Below are 13,282 nucleotides of genomic sequence, written 5' to 3'. Positions count from 1 at the left end.
GTATTTGTTAAGCATTTAAAAACAAAATATCGGAACTTGCTCTAACAACTTGCTCTTTGACGGCCTCCGTGGCGCAGTGGTATGCGCGGTGGATTTACAAGACGGAGGTCCTGGGTTCGATCCCCGGTTGGGCACATTGAGATTTTCTTAATTTGTCCAGGTCTGGCTAGTGGGAGGCTTCGGCTGTGGCTAGTTACCACCCTACCGGCAAAGACGTACCGCCAAGCGATTTAACGTTCCGGTACGATGCTGTGTAGAAACCGAAAGGGGTGTGGATTTTCATCCTCCTCCTAACAAGTTAGCCCGCTTCCATCTTAGACTGCATCACTTACCATCAGGTGAGATTGTAGTCAAGGGCTAACTTGTAAAGAATAAAAAAAAAAACTCCATTTTTTCTTATATTATAAATTCAGCATTTTCCAGATATTTTTAGCAGCAACTTTATAAAGCCAAAAAGGTGAATCGGTTTTTTTTTTCAATTTAGAAAATTTGGTAATCATACAAGTTTTTATTAAAATTATGGTTAACTTAACACATGCCTACATTTATTTAACAAGACAATTAAAAAATAAAATTAAAAAACCTTACACAACGAAAAGTAAATTTTTCGACTCGAGAACTGTTTTCAAACAAAAATAAAAATTAATTTACAGAATTATGTATTATTTTTTAATTATGTAAATTTTAAAAAATACGTGATATTTAAATTAAGTTTTATAAGAAATCCTTAACTTTTATTAATTGATATCAATATATCGATACCCTTGTTACATGAACTATGGGAAATTAATATGGTTAATATTAAATTTGATACAAGGCAACTACCCGAATACGGGACATCCTGTATAAAGATGGTATTTGCTTACAGGTCTCAACCGCCGCTTCTTATACCAATGGTGAAGTTGTTGATGGAAGACATCGGTGACATAGACTTCCTCAAGCGACACATCGGGACCATGGACAAGGAGTTTGACTTCTGGGTCAAAAACCATACCGTTGAAGTTGACTACAATGGAAGGAAGTGAGTCATTTCTTGAGATTATGGTAAAAGTTGGACGGCCTCCGTGGCGCAGTGGTATGCGCGGTGGATTTACAAGACGAAGGTCCTGGGTTCGATCCCCGGCTGGGCAGATTGAGATTTTCTTAATTTGTCCAGGTCTGGCTGGTGGGAGGCTTCGGTCGTGGCTAGTTACCACCCTACCGGCAAAAGACGTACCGCCAAGCGATTTAGCGTTCCGGTACGATGCCGTGTAGAAACCGAAAGGGGTGTGGATTTTCATCCTCCTCCTTGACAAGTTAGCCCGCTTCCATCTTAGACTGCATCATCACTTACCATCAGGTGAGATTGTAGTCAAGGGCTAACTTGTAAAGAATAAAAAAAAAAAAAAAAAAGTTGACGGAAAAAGTAGTTAGCCTACCTGTAATATAATAGCAATTTTAGGTCTGGAGTCGATCTGATGATGGACCCTCATATTACGTTCTATCTGCTGATCACTTTGAAGGCGGTGTTAAACCGGTTTAGTATTAATTTAAATCGTTTCTGAAAGACTCAGGTACATAAAAGAATTGGATAGAAGCAGGCGTTACTTTGCGGAAGTTCATCATGATTATATAATGATTTATTTATTTTGCTATTGCACTGCAATTGCACGTTGTAGAGTCAACATCTCCTGAGGATGCTCCGGTTTCGGGGTGAAACGTACGTAGAGAATATTTTGTCGGACCTGAGTGACGTTGTCGCATGGGTTCGTCGACTTTTCGCGGATGATAGCAAAATAAATAAATCATTATATAATCATAAAAGAATTGTCTGAAAAACCTTAATCTTTAGATATTCTTACATGGCTTGAATTAATACATCACCAGGTTAGGACCACCTTCAGAGTGATCAGCAGGTAGAATGTAATATGATGTTGTTTTTCGTTTTTTAGTTTAGTTGTACGTTTTATGTTTTTGAAGTCGGTTGATTTTTTTTTTATTAATTTTTTTTATTATGTTATTGGGCCGACATAGTTTGGTCACGTAAAAGTTAGTCTTTTCTTGGAAATGAAGTAAACAAAGCAAAAGTATGATCTTATCAACCCATATTCGGCTCACTGCTGAGCTCGAGTCTCCTCTCAGAATGAGAGGGGTTAGGCCAATAGTCCACCGCGCTGGCCCAATGCGGATTGGCAGACTTCACACACGCAGAGAATTATGATAATTCTCTGGTATGCAGGCTTCCTCACGATGTTTTCCTTCACCGTTTGAGACACGTGATATTTAATTTCTTAACGTGGACACAACTGAAAAGTTGGACCGAATTCGAACCTACACCCTCCGGAATCGGAGGCAGAGGTCATATCCACTGGGCTATCACGACTCTAGCACAAGCACAAGTATAATAAATATCTTAATTATTTTTTCAGGTATCAGATGACGAGGTACAGCGAACAGTCACAAGGTCCACGACCAGAGAGTTACAAAGAAGACATTGATGTAGCCAGGTAAGCATTCACCACAAAGTTTAATGGACCACAATTTAGTGGCGTGCACAAAGTTTTTAACTAGAGTATGCACTCTGCAAATTGGAAAATTCCTTGTCCAGAGGTGATTACAAAAATAAGAAAACTAATGTCGAACAAAGGTTCTTATTTACAACATTTGTCAGGACAACTTAATTAACAAATCAAACTGTAACCAAAATAAGACCCTAGAATAGCAGAGAATGACCTTGAGTGAAGTCACGCACTTGTGCACGATGTGTGTAGGGTTAAAGGTACCTTTGACTGTTAACAAACGCTCCCCTTTTCCACTCAAGTCACTCTCCCCGCCTATCCCAAGTAACAAGTATAAAATTATCATTGTTTATTACAGACATTTCGACACGGTGGACAAAAAGGAAGAGCTGTATGCTGAACTGAAATCTGCTGCAGAATCGGGCTGGGACTTCTCGTCTAGATGGTTTATACTCAATGGCACTAACAAAGGTACGGACTAACAAGTTATAACACCTCTCTCATTCTGAGAGGAGATTCGAGCTCAGCAGTGAGCCGAATGTAGGTTAATAACGACTAGCGCCCGCAACTTCGTCCACCTTTAGACCTGTTTAATCTAGCCTTACAGTAGTGTTGCTGTAAAAATGGAATAACTTCTCCCGATTTCCCAACATTTCCCATCACTGCTCTGCTCCTATTGATCGTAGCGTGATGAAAAGTATACTAAAACCTGCCCAGGAGTATGAAGACAGACAGACAGACAGACAAAAATTTTAGTCTTAGAAAGATAACCAAGAAGCCTATTATATTAAACAACGGTTTAGCTGTCAAGGTCACAGCTAAGGGAACTTTTTAAAAATAAACTTATTCCACAGGCAACCTCACAAACCTAAAGACCAGATCGATAGTCCCTGTGGACCTCAACGCCTTCATGTGCTGGAACGCGCAGCTGATGGCAGAGTTCCACGAACTGCTGGAAAACTTCGAGAAGGCCAAGTACTATAGGATGATGCACGCCAAGATTAAGGAGGCTATTGAACATGTGAGTATCTTTCATCATCATCCATCATCATCATATCAGCCGATGGACGTCCACTGCAGGACATAGGCCTTTTGTAGGGACTTCCAAACATCACAATACTGAGCCACCTGCATCCAGCGAATCCCTGCGACTCGCTTGATGTCGTCAGTCCACCTGGTGGGGGGTCGGCCAACACTGGGCTTACTAGTGCGGGGTCGCCATTCCAGCACTTTGGGACCCCAATGTCCATCGGCTCTTCGATCTATGTATTATTGAGTATCTTTAGTTACAATATATATCAGCTTATCGTCTTCAAAGAGTAAAATAATCGTTATTGATACAAGTTGGGAGGAGGGCAGTTTACCAAAAGCTGTTACTAACCAGCCCCCCTAGCCAAGTAGCATTCTCTTTCTACGATCGCTAACGCTTCCAAAACTATAGAAAGATCAATAGGAATGGGAAAACTAGTTAGATCGTAGAAAGAGAATCGACATGCCACTTGGCTAAGGGAGCAGATGTTTTTTTTACTGTCGCTTAATTAATAGTTATACAACTTAACATTATCTTGTTCCAACGCTCTGAAATTAATAGTTACACAACTTAACATTATCTTGTTCCAACGCTCTGAAATTAATAGTTATACAATTTAACATTATCTTGTTCCAACGCTCTGAAATTAATAGTTACACAACTTAACATTATCTTGTTCCAACGCTCTGAAATTAATAGTTATACAATTTAACATTATCTTGTTCCAACGCTCTGAAATTAATAGTTACACAACTTAACATTATCTTGTTCCAACGCTCTGAAATTAATAGTTATACAATTTAACATTATCTTGTTCCAACGCTCTGAAATTAATAGTTACACAACTTAACATTATCTTGTTCCAACGCTCTGAAATTAATAGTTATACAATTTAACATTATCTTGTTCCAACGCTCTGAAATTAATAGTTATATATAACTTAACATTATCTTGTTCCAACGCTCTGAAATTAATAGTTATACAACTTAACATTATCTTGTTACAACGCTCTGAAATTAATAGTTATACAACTTAACATTATCTTGTTCCAACGCTCTGAAATTAATAGTTATACAACTTAACATTATCTTGTTCCAACGCTCTGAAATTAATAGTTATACAACTTAACATTATCTTGTTCCAACGCTCTGAAATTAATAGTTATACAACTTAACATTATCTTGTTCCAACGCTCTGAAATTAATAGTTATACAACTTAACATTATCTTGTTACAACGCTCTGAAATTAATAGTTATACAACTTAACATTATCTTGTTCCAACGCTCTGAAATTAATAGTTATACAACTTAACATTATCTTGTTACAACGCTCTGAAATTAATAGTTATACAACTTAACATTATCTTGTTCCAACGCTCTGAAATTAATAGTTATACAATTTAACATTATCTTGTTCCAACGCTCTGAAATTAATAGTTATACAACTTTACATTATCTTGTTCCAACGCTCTGAAACTAATACTTATACAACTTAACATTATCTTGTTCCAACGCTCTGAAATTAATACTTATACAACTTAACATTATCTTGTTCCAACGCTCTGAAATTAATACTTATACAACTTAACATTATCTTGTTCCAACGCTCTGAAATTAATAGTTACACAACTTAACATTATCTTGTTCCAACGCTCTGAAATTAATAGTTATACAATTTAACATTATCTTGTTCCAACGCTCTGAAATTAATAGTTACACAACTTAACATTATCTTGTTCCAACGCTCTGAAATTAATAGTTATACAATTTAACATTATCTTGTTCCAACGCTCTGAAATTAATAGTTATATATAACTTAACATTATCTTGTTCCAACGCTCTGAAATTAATAGTTATACAACTTAACATTATCTTGTTACAACGCTCTGAAATTAATAGTTATACAACTTAACATTATCTTGTTCCAACGCTCTGAAATTAATAGTTATACAACTTAACATTATCTTGTTCCAACGCTCTGAAATTAATAGTTATACAACTTAACATTATCTTGTTCCAACGCTCTGAAATTAATAGTTATACAACTTAACATTATCTTGTTCCAACGCTCTGAAATTAATAGTTATACAACTTAACATTATCTTGTTACAACGCTCTGAAATTAATAGTTATACAACTTAACATTATCTTGTTCCAACGCTCTGAAATTAATAGTTATACAACTTAACATTATCTTGTTACAACGCTCTGAAATTAATAGTTATACAACTTAACATTATCTTGTTCCAACGCTCTGAAATTAATAGTTATACAATTTAACATTATCTTGTTCCAACGCTCTGAAATTAATAGTTATACAACTTTACATTATCTTGTTCCAACGCTCTGAAACTAATACTTATACAACTTAACATTATCTTGTTCCAACGCTCTGAAATTAATACTTATACAACTTAACATTATCTTGTTCCAACGCTCTGAAATTAATACTTATACAACTTAACATTATCTTGTTCCAACGCTCTGAAATTAATACTTATACAACTTAACATTATCTTGTTCCAACGCTCTGAAATTAATACTTATACAACTTAACATTATCTTGTTCCAACGCTCTGAAAATTGTCTGCGAGGTTGTTTATATTTTGTATGTGTCCTCTAACGATTTTGCGACAGGCCCTGATTATAGAGGTCTACAGAGCGGAGGAAGTCGCGGGCGTCCGTTAGTTTATACATACATAGATTTTCATCAAAATTGTCACAGGTCCTGTGGCACGAAGACGTGGGTGCCTGGCTGGATTACAACCTGAAGTCTGGCAGGCGAAGAGACTACTTCTACCCGACGAACATTGTGCCTCTCTGGACCGGCTGCTATGATGTGGAACGGAGCGATTACTACGTCAGTCGGGTCATCAATTATTTGGAAAAAGTTAAGGTACGCAAATAAGTTATAAGTTGTGGCTCTCGAACGTTTTAGCTAACTCAAAAGTGATTACAAAAATAAGAAAACTGATGTCGAAGAAAGGTAATTAAAATAAGATCAAACTGTAACCAAAATAAGACCCTAGAATGGCAGAGAATGACCTTGAGTGAAGTCACGCACTTGTGAACGAATACTCCCCCTTTCCACTCAAGTCACTCTCCCCGCCTATCTCAAGTAACCCATAAAGAATTCCACAACAAGAGATGTGGACAGCTCGAACGCCACGAGCACACTGAAGCCGTTCGTACCGCAAGTCGTTGCAACGCGGTGATAACAAACGGACGAAGCGATTTAAATTTTGTTCGTTTTGTATGAAAGGTGACTTATGTGCCAGTTTTCTTAGACATGTTTGATGAAAATCGGTTAAGCCGTTTAAAAGTTGTGGTGGTGAAAGTGAGGAAGAACAACCAAATGTCTGCAAATATACTCGAGTGGGGACTCAAATGAAAGCTCACTGAAAGAGAATATGACTTGATCGTGTTCTTAGCTTTTTTGGATGAGAATTAGGACATGGAAATCCGATTTATTTATACTTTGCCTTACCTTATCAGCCGATAGACGTCCAATGCTGGACATAGGCCTCTTGCATGGACCTCCAAGCACAACGATCTCGAGCCGCGAGCATCCAGCGGCTCCCTGGAGGGATTTTTTTAAATTGGAATAAAAATAAACAATTTTCTTTGATCCGGCTCACACATGATGATGGAAAGAATTTCTGGCATAAAAGTTTTTGTTCTAGATAATTTCCCCCTTTTTTCAAAATTTTAAATTTTAGGTTATTTTCACAGTGACGGTCACAAGACACGCAGTTCAATCTAGCATGAGCAACGATATATTTCGTGAAGAAAAAAAGATATCGACCAATTTTTATTTCATCACACTTCACACTACTATTATAAAGGTGAAAGTTTTTGTGTAAGTGTGTGTACATTGCGCAAACGTAACGTATCCATTGCGAGCCCGCTCTACTTTGAATACGCTCGCAATCCGCTGGTGTGATAGCTCTGTAATCTGTAAAATATATGAATAAATATTCTTTAAAAATATAATAATCCCATGAGGTGGTTCAGTGGCTTTTTGGATATAAAAGTAAACATTTGTTGATCGTTAGGTGGACATCTTCGAAGGCGGCATCCCCACCACACTCGAGCACTCAGGCGAGCAATGGGACTACCCCAATGCGTGGCCACCCCTCCAGTACATGATGGTCATGGGGCTGGACAACACGCGGAATGACGTGGCCATGAGACTCGCAAGCGAGATGGCTACCAAGTGGGTGCGCTCCAACTTTGAGGTCTGGAAACAGAAGAAGGCAATGTTAGAAAAGGTATTTATATCCATAATATTTTATTAACACTTAATACAATGTCTGACAAATTGGTCTTGCGTCAAGTGAGTGAGAGTTCTTAGTTTTAATTTATATATTTAATTCGTCATTCTATTGTATTGATTTATATCCTACTAATATTATAAACGCGAAAGTTTGTATGGATGTTTGTTATTCTTTAACGCCGCTACTACTGAAGCGATATGGCTGAAATTTGGAATGGAAATAGATTTTACTCTGGATTAACATACAGGCTTTATATTTTTTATCCCGAAAATGTCCATGGTTTCCCGAGATTTGAGAAAACTGATGATTTTGATGATACGAATGTTTGTTACTCTTTCACGCCTCTGCTACTGGCGAATTAGCTGATATTTGGTATTGAGATATATTATAGCATGGATAAACACATAGACTACTTTTTGTCCCGGAAAAATTCATGGTTCCCGAGGGATTTATGAAAGATCAAATTCAACACAGGTCAATAATTATGTGGTTTGGTTTAGTTTTTGGATCAAAATGTTGCCCCAATTTAAACTTAATCTATAGTGATCCGAAATATATCGATATCAATTAATAAAAGTTAAGGATTTCTTATAAACTTAATTTAAATATCACGTATTTTTTAAAAGTTTCCAAACGTCTCAAACGCTGTCTATTTTGTGACGTCACTACCACACTTGGTGTACTAAACGTCAAACTAAATAACTAAAATTTTTTTGTAAGTTTGTAAGGGATTTGTTTTAATGACGTCATGAAACAGTTGAAATATAGACCGTCATGGCCGACAGGCGTTTTTACTGGACTACTTATTGTCAAAAACATATTTAAAAACTAAAATTTTCTTAATCACGTCTCGAAAAAATTAAATCTAGTAGAACGACAATGAACTATTTAAGAACATTTAAAAAAACTGTCAACTAGCCTATTTAATTCAATTCAATTCTTTATTTGACGAGAACACATACATTAAAATGTATTTGGCCATTTCTGGCACACAACAATCATCTTCAGCTTTATGGGAATTAATGTAGCTTTACTTTAGGTGTTATATAATGTAGCTTTATTTTAGGTGTTATAATCTAGCTTTATTTTAGGTGTTATATAATGTAGCTTTATTTTAGGTGTTATATAATGTAGCTTCATTTTAGGTGTTATATTGACCGGGCTATAAATATAAATATAACAAATAACCATTTGTTCTATTTCTTGCAGTATGATGCAACAATTTTCGGCGGTTTTGGTGGCGGCGGCGAATACGTTGTACAGAAAGGATTCGGTTGGACCAATGGTGTTGTTATGGCTCTTCTTAACTTGTATGGAGGTAAGCGAATGTGGACTTCATTACCAAGGGTTTATGGTTGAAGGTTGCTTGCGGTCAATCATTAACATTAAATAAGTTGATGTTTAAGTATTACATTTTTTTATCATTAATCTATACGTTTTATAACACGATAGTGCTAGTTTTGAGTTCGTCGTTCGTTCGTGTTTTTAGTATCGAGTTAGACAGAGAGATATAGACGTAAGAGACTCACGATATCGAGAAAGAAAAATTGTCATAGAATGATCGTCATTCTTTGGCTCTTACTCAACGTCCGTTCGCTTCGCTCGGTTACACTATTTCGTAACGCATGTAGCAACTTACTCCCCAAGTCAAGTGTAAAAAGATTTACTTCAAAAAAACTCCATCCAGTAACGATAAGTTGATATTGTGAGATTACTCTGCCCATAGACACTTGTAAAAGTAGAAGCGGCAATGTGTTTCGGTATTTGAGGAGTTTTTTATCTGCCTTACAAAATATAATTTATCCATACCCATTTGCTTGTAACAATTTATTGCTTGTCATTATAACATTTTTTTTTCTGTTCATCCATTCTCGCCGGTGAAGTCGATCCAATAGGTATGTAAACATTCACTTGGTTGTTTCTACGTAAATCTATATATAAATTACTTTCTCTATGGCACCTCTACACATTCACTGCTTCTATTATGTCTATGGTTCAAAAGATGTGATACACCGATTTATTTATTATTGTTTCAGATTAAGTTTTAATTGTTTTAGATTGTGATTTATTGTGAATTTCCTTATTTAATTTTTTATAATAAGAATGTTTTAAGGTGCCAGATATAAATAATTTAAATATGTATAAATTAATGGCGCATGTAGTTATTACTTTCGTTTGTATCTATTTGTAATGTTCTTATATTTGAGGGTCATATTTTTTTATATTTTATCTAAATATGTAAATAAAAACCTTTTTATTACATTTCACTTGTATGTAACACCTATTCACCCTTATAATACAATTCTGTGTTTTATCTATGTATTTTATTAGGTACTATGTTTTTTTTATTATATCACCTAGGAGAGAGGATATGTAGCTTAATCCTACCACGCCGGTGTAATTCGGCATTTAATTATAACTACTGTATAATTAACAATTTATGTTTACAGATAATAATAAAAATAATATGTTTTTTTATCTCTATAGCACTGCATGCATCGGTGGGCACTCTTATATGGGCTAACATTTATAGTTTGTCTATGGTTATTTGGGTACACTTAGAAATAATGCACGTAAATGTTGTCTAAAATAAGTTTCTTATCACAGTAGATTTTTTTAAACCACTTTATATTATCTTAACCTTGTGGTCTTTATAGTTAATAGTATATTATATAAATTGTAATCAGTTTAATTATAATATATGGCTTCAATAAATTTAATGAAAAAATGAGACCATTGTAAATTTTAATAGTGCAAAACCAAAAAATATAATACAAATTAAATACAAAAAAATATAGTTCAAATAAGTACCTACTCATAACCTTAATCCGGATGACAAGTTCCGAGCTCTGCTCAAACTCGTTTTCTATGCCCGTGAATCCATTGAAAGCTAAGATATTCGTTTAATTATTAATTTAACGCTTAAGAATCCATGGGCACTCTTTGTTTTCTGGAATAAAAAGTGCATTACTTTCCATAAGAAGTTTATTAGTCTCCTGGGATAGTTGCCGGTATGCAATCTGTCTCACAATAAAGTTTCCTTAACATCGATTGTCTTAGTATTTTGGTTTTAATCAAACAAACTTATTATATTAGTTCAAAAGCCATATATGTCCAAAGCCATAGAGTATGCCCCGTATAGAAGTGCCCACCGCGTCATATTTGACCGGTGTGCATTTTGACAGACACGTTGTACGCAGCGGACGCGTTCGGAGACGCGCCCGGCCAATCGGGAGCCGTTTATGGCGCGCACGTCGGTGCTGGCGGGATCTTCACGGCACTTCTAGTTGTTATAGCATCTGTGGCGGCGGGAACTTTAGGGTGAGGTGAGTAATCAAAAAAGTTCTATTTTTATTTTATAACATACTAGTGGCCGCCCGCGACTACATTCGCATGAAATTCTGTTTTTGACAAACCCCGCGAAAACCATGGATTTTTTCTGGATAAAAAGTAGCCTATGTTTTGCTACAAAGTTCAATTTATCTCTATACCAAACTTCATTCAAATCGGTGTAGTGGTTTAGCCTTGAAAAGGTAATAGACAAATAGACAGACTTATTTTTTACTTACGTGATTTTGGTGCTTCTGTGGACCTCCTCGTTTCTGACTTTATCACGTAGAGATACTCCGAGCGTAGCTCGCTCTGAGACTAGATTATAAGCTTTCTTATGAGGCCCATAGCAGTTAGCGACCAAGTCCCGATACGTAGGTGACTGACAACACGCACTGTTCAAAGACTTTCATCTTCAGGCGTTGTGAAATTTTGGGAATTATGTATTTTTTACAAAGAAACTTGTTTTTTTTTGACGGCCTCCGTGGCGCAGTGGTATGCGCGGTGAATTTAATGACGGAGGTCCTGGGTTCGATCCCCGGCTGGGCCGATTGAGGTTTTCTCAATTGGTCCAGGTCTAGCTGGTGGGAGGCTTCGGCCGTGGCTAGTTACCACCCTACCGACAAAGACGTACCGCCAAGCGATTTAGCGTTCCGGTACGATGTCGTGTAGAAACCGAAAGGAGTGTGGATTTTCATCCTCCTCCTAACAAGTTAGCCCGCTTCCATCTTAGATTACATCATCACTTACCATCAGGTGAGATTGTAGTCAAGGGCTAACTTGTAAAGAATAAAAAAAAAAAAAAAAAAAAAAAAAAAAAAAAAAAAAAAAAAAAAAAGAAAAATATTCGTCCTTGATTTGATAGCTTATTATTCATAACAAGTTAGCCCTTGACTGCAATCTCACCAGATGGTAAGTAATGATTCAATCTAAGATGGAAGTGGGCTAACTTGTTAGGGGAGGATGAAAAATCGCACTCCTCTCATCATCATTCCCCTTACGGTTTCTACACGAAACCATTCGTTTCTAAATTGTACCGGAACGCTAAATTGCTTGGCGGTTCGTCTTTGTCGGTAAAGTGGTAACTAGCTACGGCCTTCCACCAACCAAAAACATAATTGCATAGTCTGTATTCGTGTTGATAAGACATTTTTAAATTATCGTGCTAAAATTGCGTCACTACTTAACATCTAGAAAATCACAGACAAGTGCTAACTTATTGGTAAATAAAAAAAACTTCAATGTTTTTTTCCTTTATTACAGATTCTTTTCGGTGTTTACTTATGAGGCCCGTCTAAAGTAAGATCCTTCCATTTTTTCTTAGTTATAAATATAATAATGCAACTATTTTTTTTTTACTTTTTAAATAGTTTTTAGAAATTGATATAAGTAAAATAGTTTTTAATTTATCAAGTCCAGTGTGCACATTCCTATATTATCGAATTAAGTATTACAAGGTAGAATAATAACAATAGTTACTAAGGAGATTTTTTTTGTATAAAAAAGTTCATCTAACCTAATTTGACAGATGTTCATTTTTTTTTTATTAAAAAAAATAACGTATCTATTTTTTTTTATAAATTCTTTATAGCTTAATATGAATTAAATAAATTACTTGTAAAAGTTAGTTTTTACAGTCTGTCAACTTTGTTTATTTATCTTTTTTGTACAATGATTTTTATAGTTATAAAAAAGTATGTTAATGGCATTTAAATGTATTTTAGTGTTTATTTTAATCTTAGTTAATATGGTTGTGATTGGTTGCGAATTACAATTAGAATTAATTACCAAACAATTTTTAAACCAAATAGTGGTTTGATTGGTAATATTTTGTTTCTGGACTATAAAAGAACTATAGTCCAACACAGGTTATAAATTAAGTTCTTTTCCTTCTAATATATTTTATTAATCTATTTTGACTATAGTAAATAATTCCTATGTATAGAAGTATTATTAAAATAATTATTTCATTTAAACTTATTTTTTACTATTTCTGTAGGAGATTAAGTCAAATGCGCATTGCGTTTTAATTATTTTAAATAATGAGTAATTAAATTAAATTCAATATAATATAATTAAGTAATTAATGAGTCAATATATAAATGCAATGCGCGTTTCATTTTGCACTATTCCTATTTATTAAATAT

At 35.2% G+C, this 13,282-nt stretch overlaps 1 protein-coding gene across 5 annotated transcripts in view; it reads left to right on the top strand.

Moving 5' to 3' along the window:
• LOC112048234 (trehalase) overlaps positions 1–13,282 on the top strand; it is a 69,948-nt gene that overhangs the window by 42,606 nt on the left and 14,060 nt on the right. For 3 of the 5 annotated variants that reach the window (XM_024085697.2, XM_052889405.1, XM_024085696.2), the window contains exons 7-14: positions 869–1,021; positions 2,409–2,486; positions 2,857–2,969; positions 3,353–3,519; positions 6,254–6,424; positions 7,584–7,799; positions 9,015–9,123; positions 10,991–11,126. In XM_024085697.2, coding sequence (XP_023941465.1) covers positions 869–1,021; positions 2,409–2,486; positions 2,857–2,969; positions 3,353–3,519; positions 6,254–6,424; positions 7,584–7,799; positions 9,015–9,123; positions 10,991–11,126 — 1,143 coding nt within the window. Of the gene's footprint in view, positions 1–868; positions 1,022–2,408; positions 2,487–2,856; positions 2,970–3,352; positions 3,520–6,253; positions 6,425–7,583; positions 7,800–9,014; positions 9,124–10,990; positions 11,132–12,398; positions 13,112–13,282 lie in introns of those variants that run through there. The other 2 variants (XM_024085699.2, XM_024085698.2) reach the window with 2 other exon arrangements.

This window comes from Bicyclus anynana, chromosome 25, assembly GCF_947172395.1.
Source record: "Bicyclus anynana chromosome 25, ilBicAnyn1.1, whole genome shotgun sequence".
In the NCBI taxonomy this organism is placed as follows: domain Eukaryota; kingdom Metazoa; phylum Arthropoda; class Insecta; order Lepidoptera; family Nymphalidae; genus Bicyclus; species Bicyclus anynana.
Note: the sequence above shows the minus strand (reverse complement) of the source record. Positions and strands in the feature narration are given on the sequence as shown.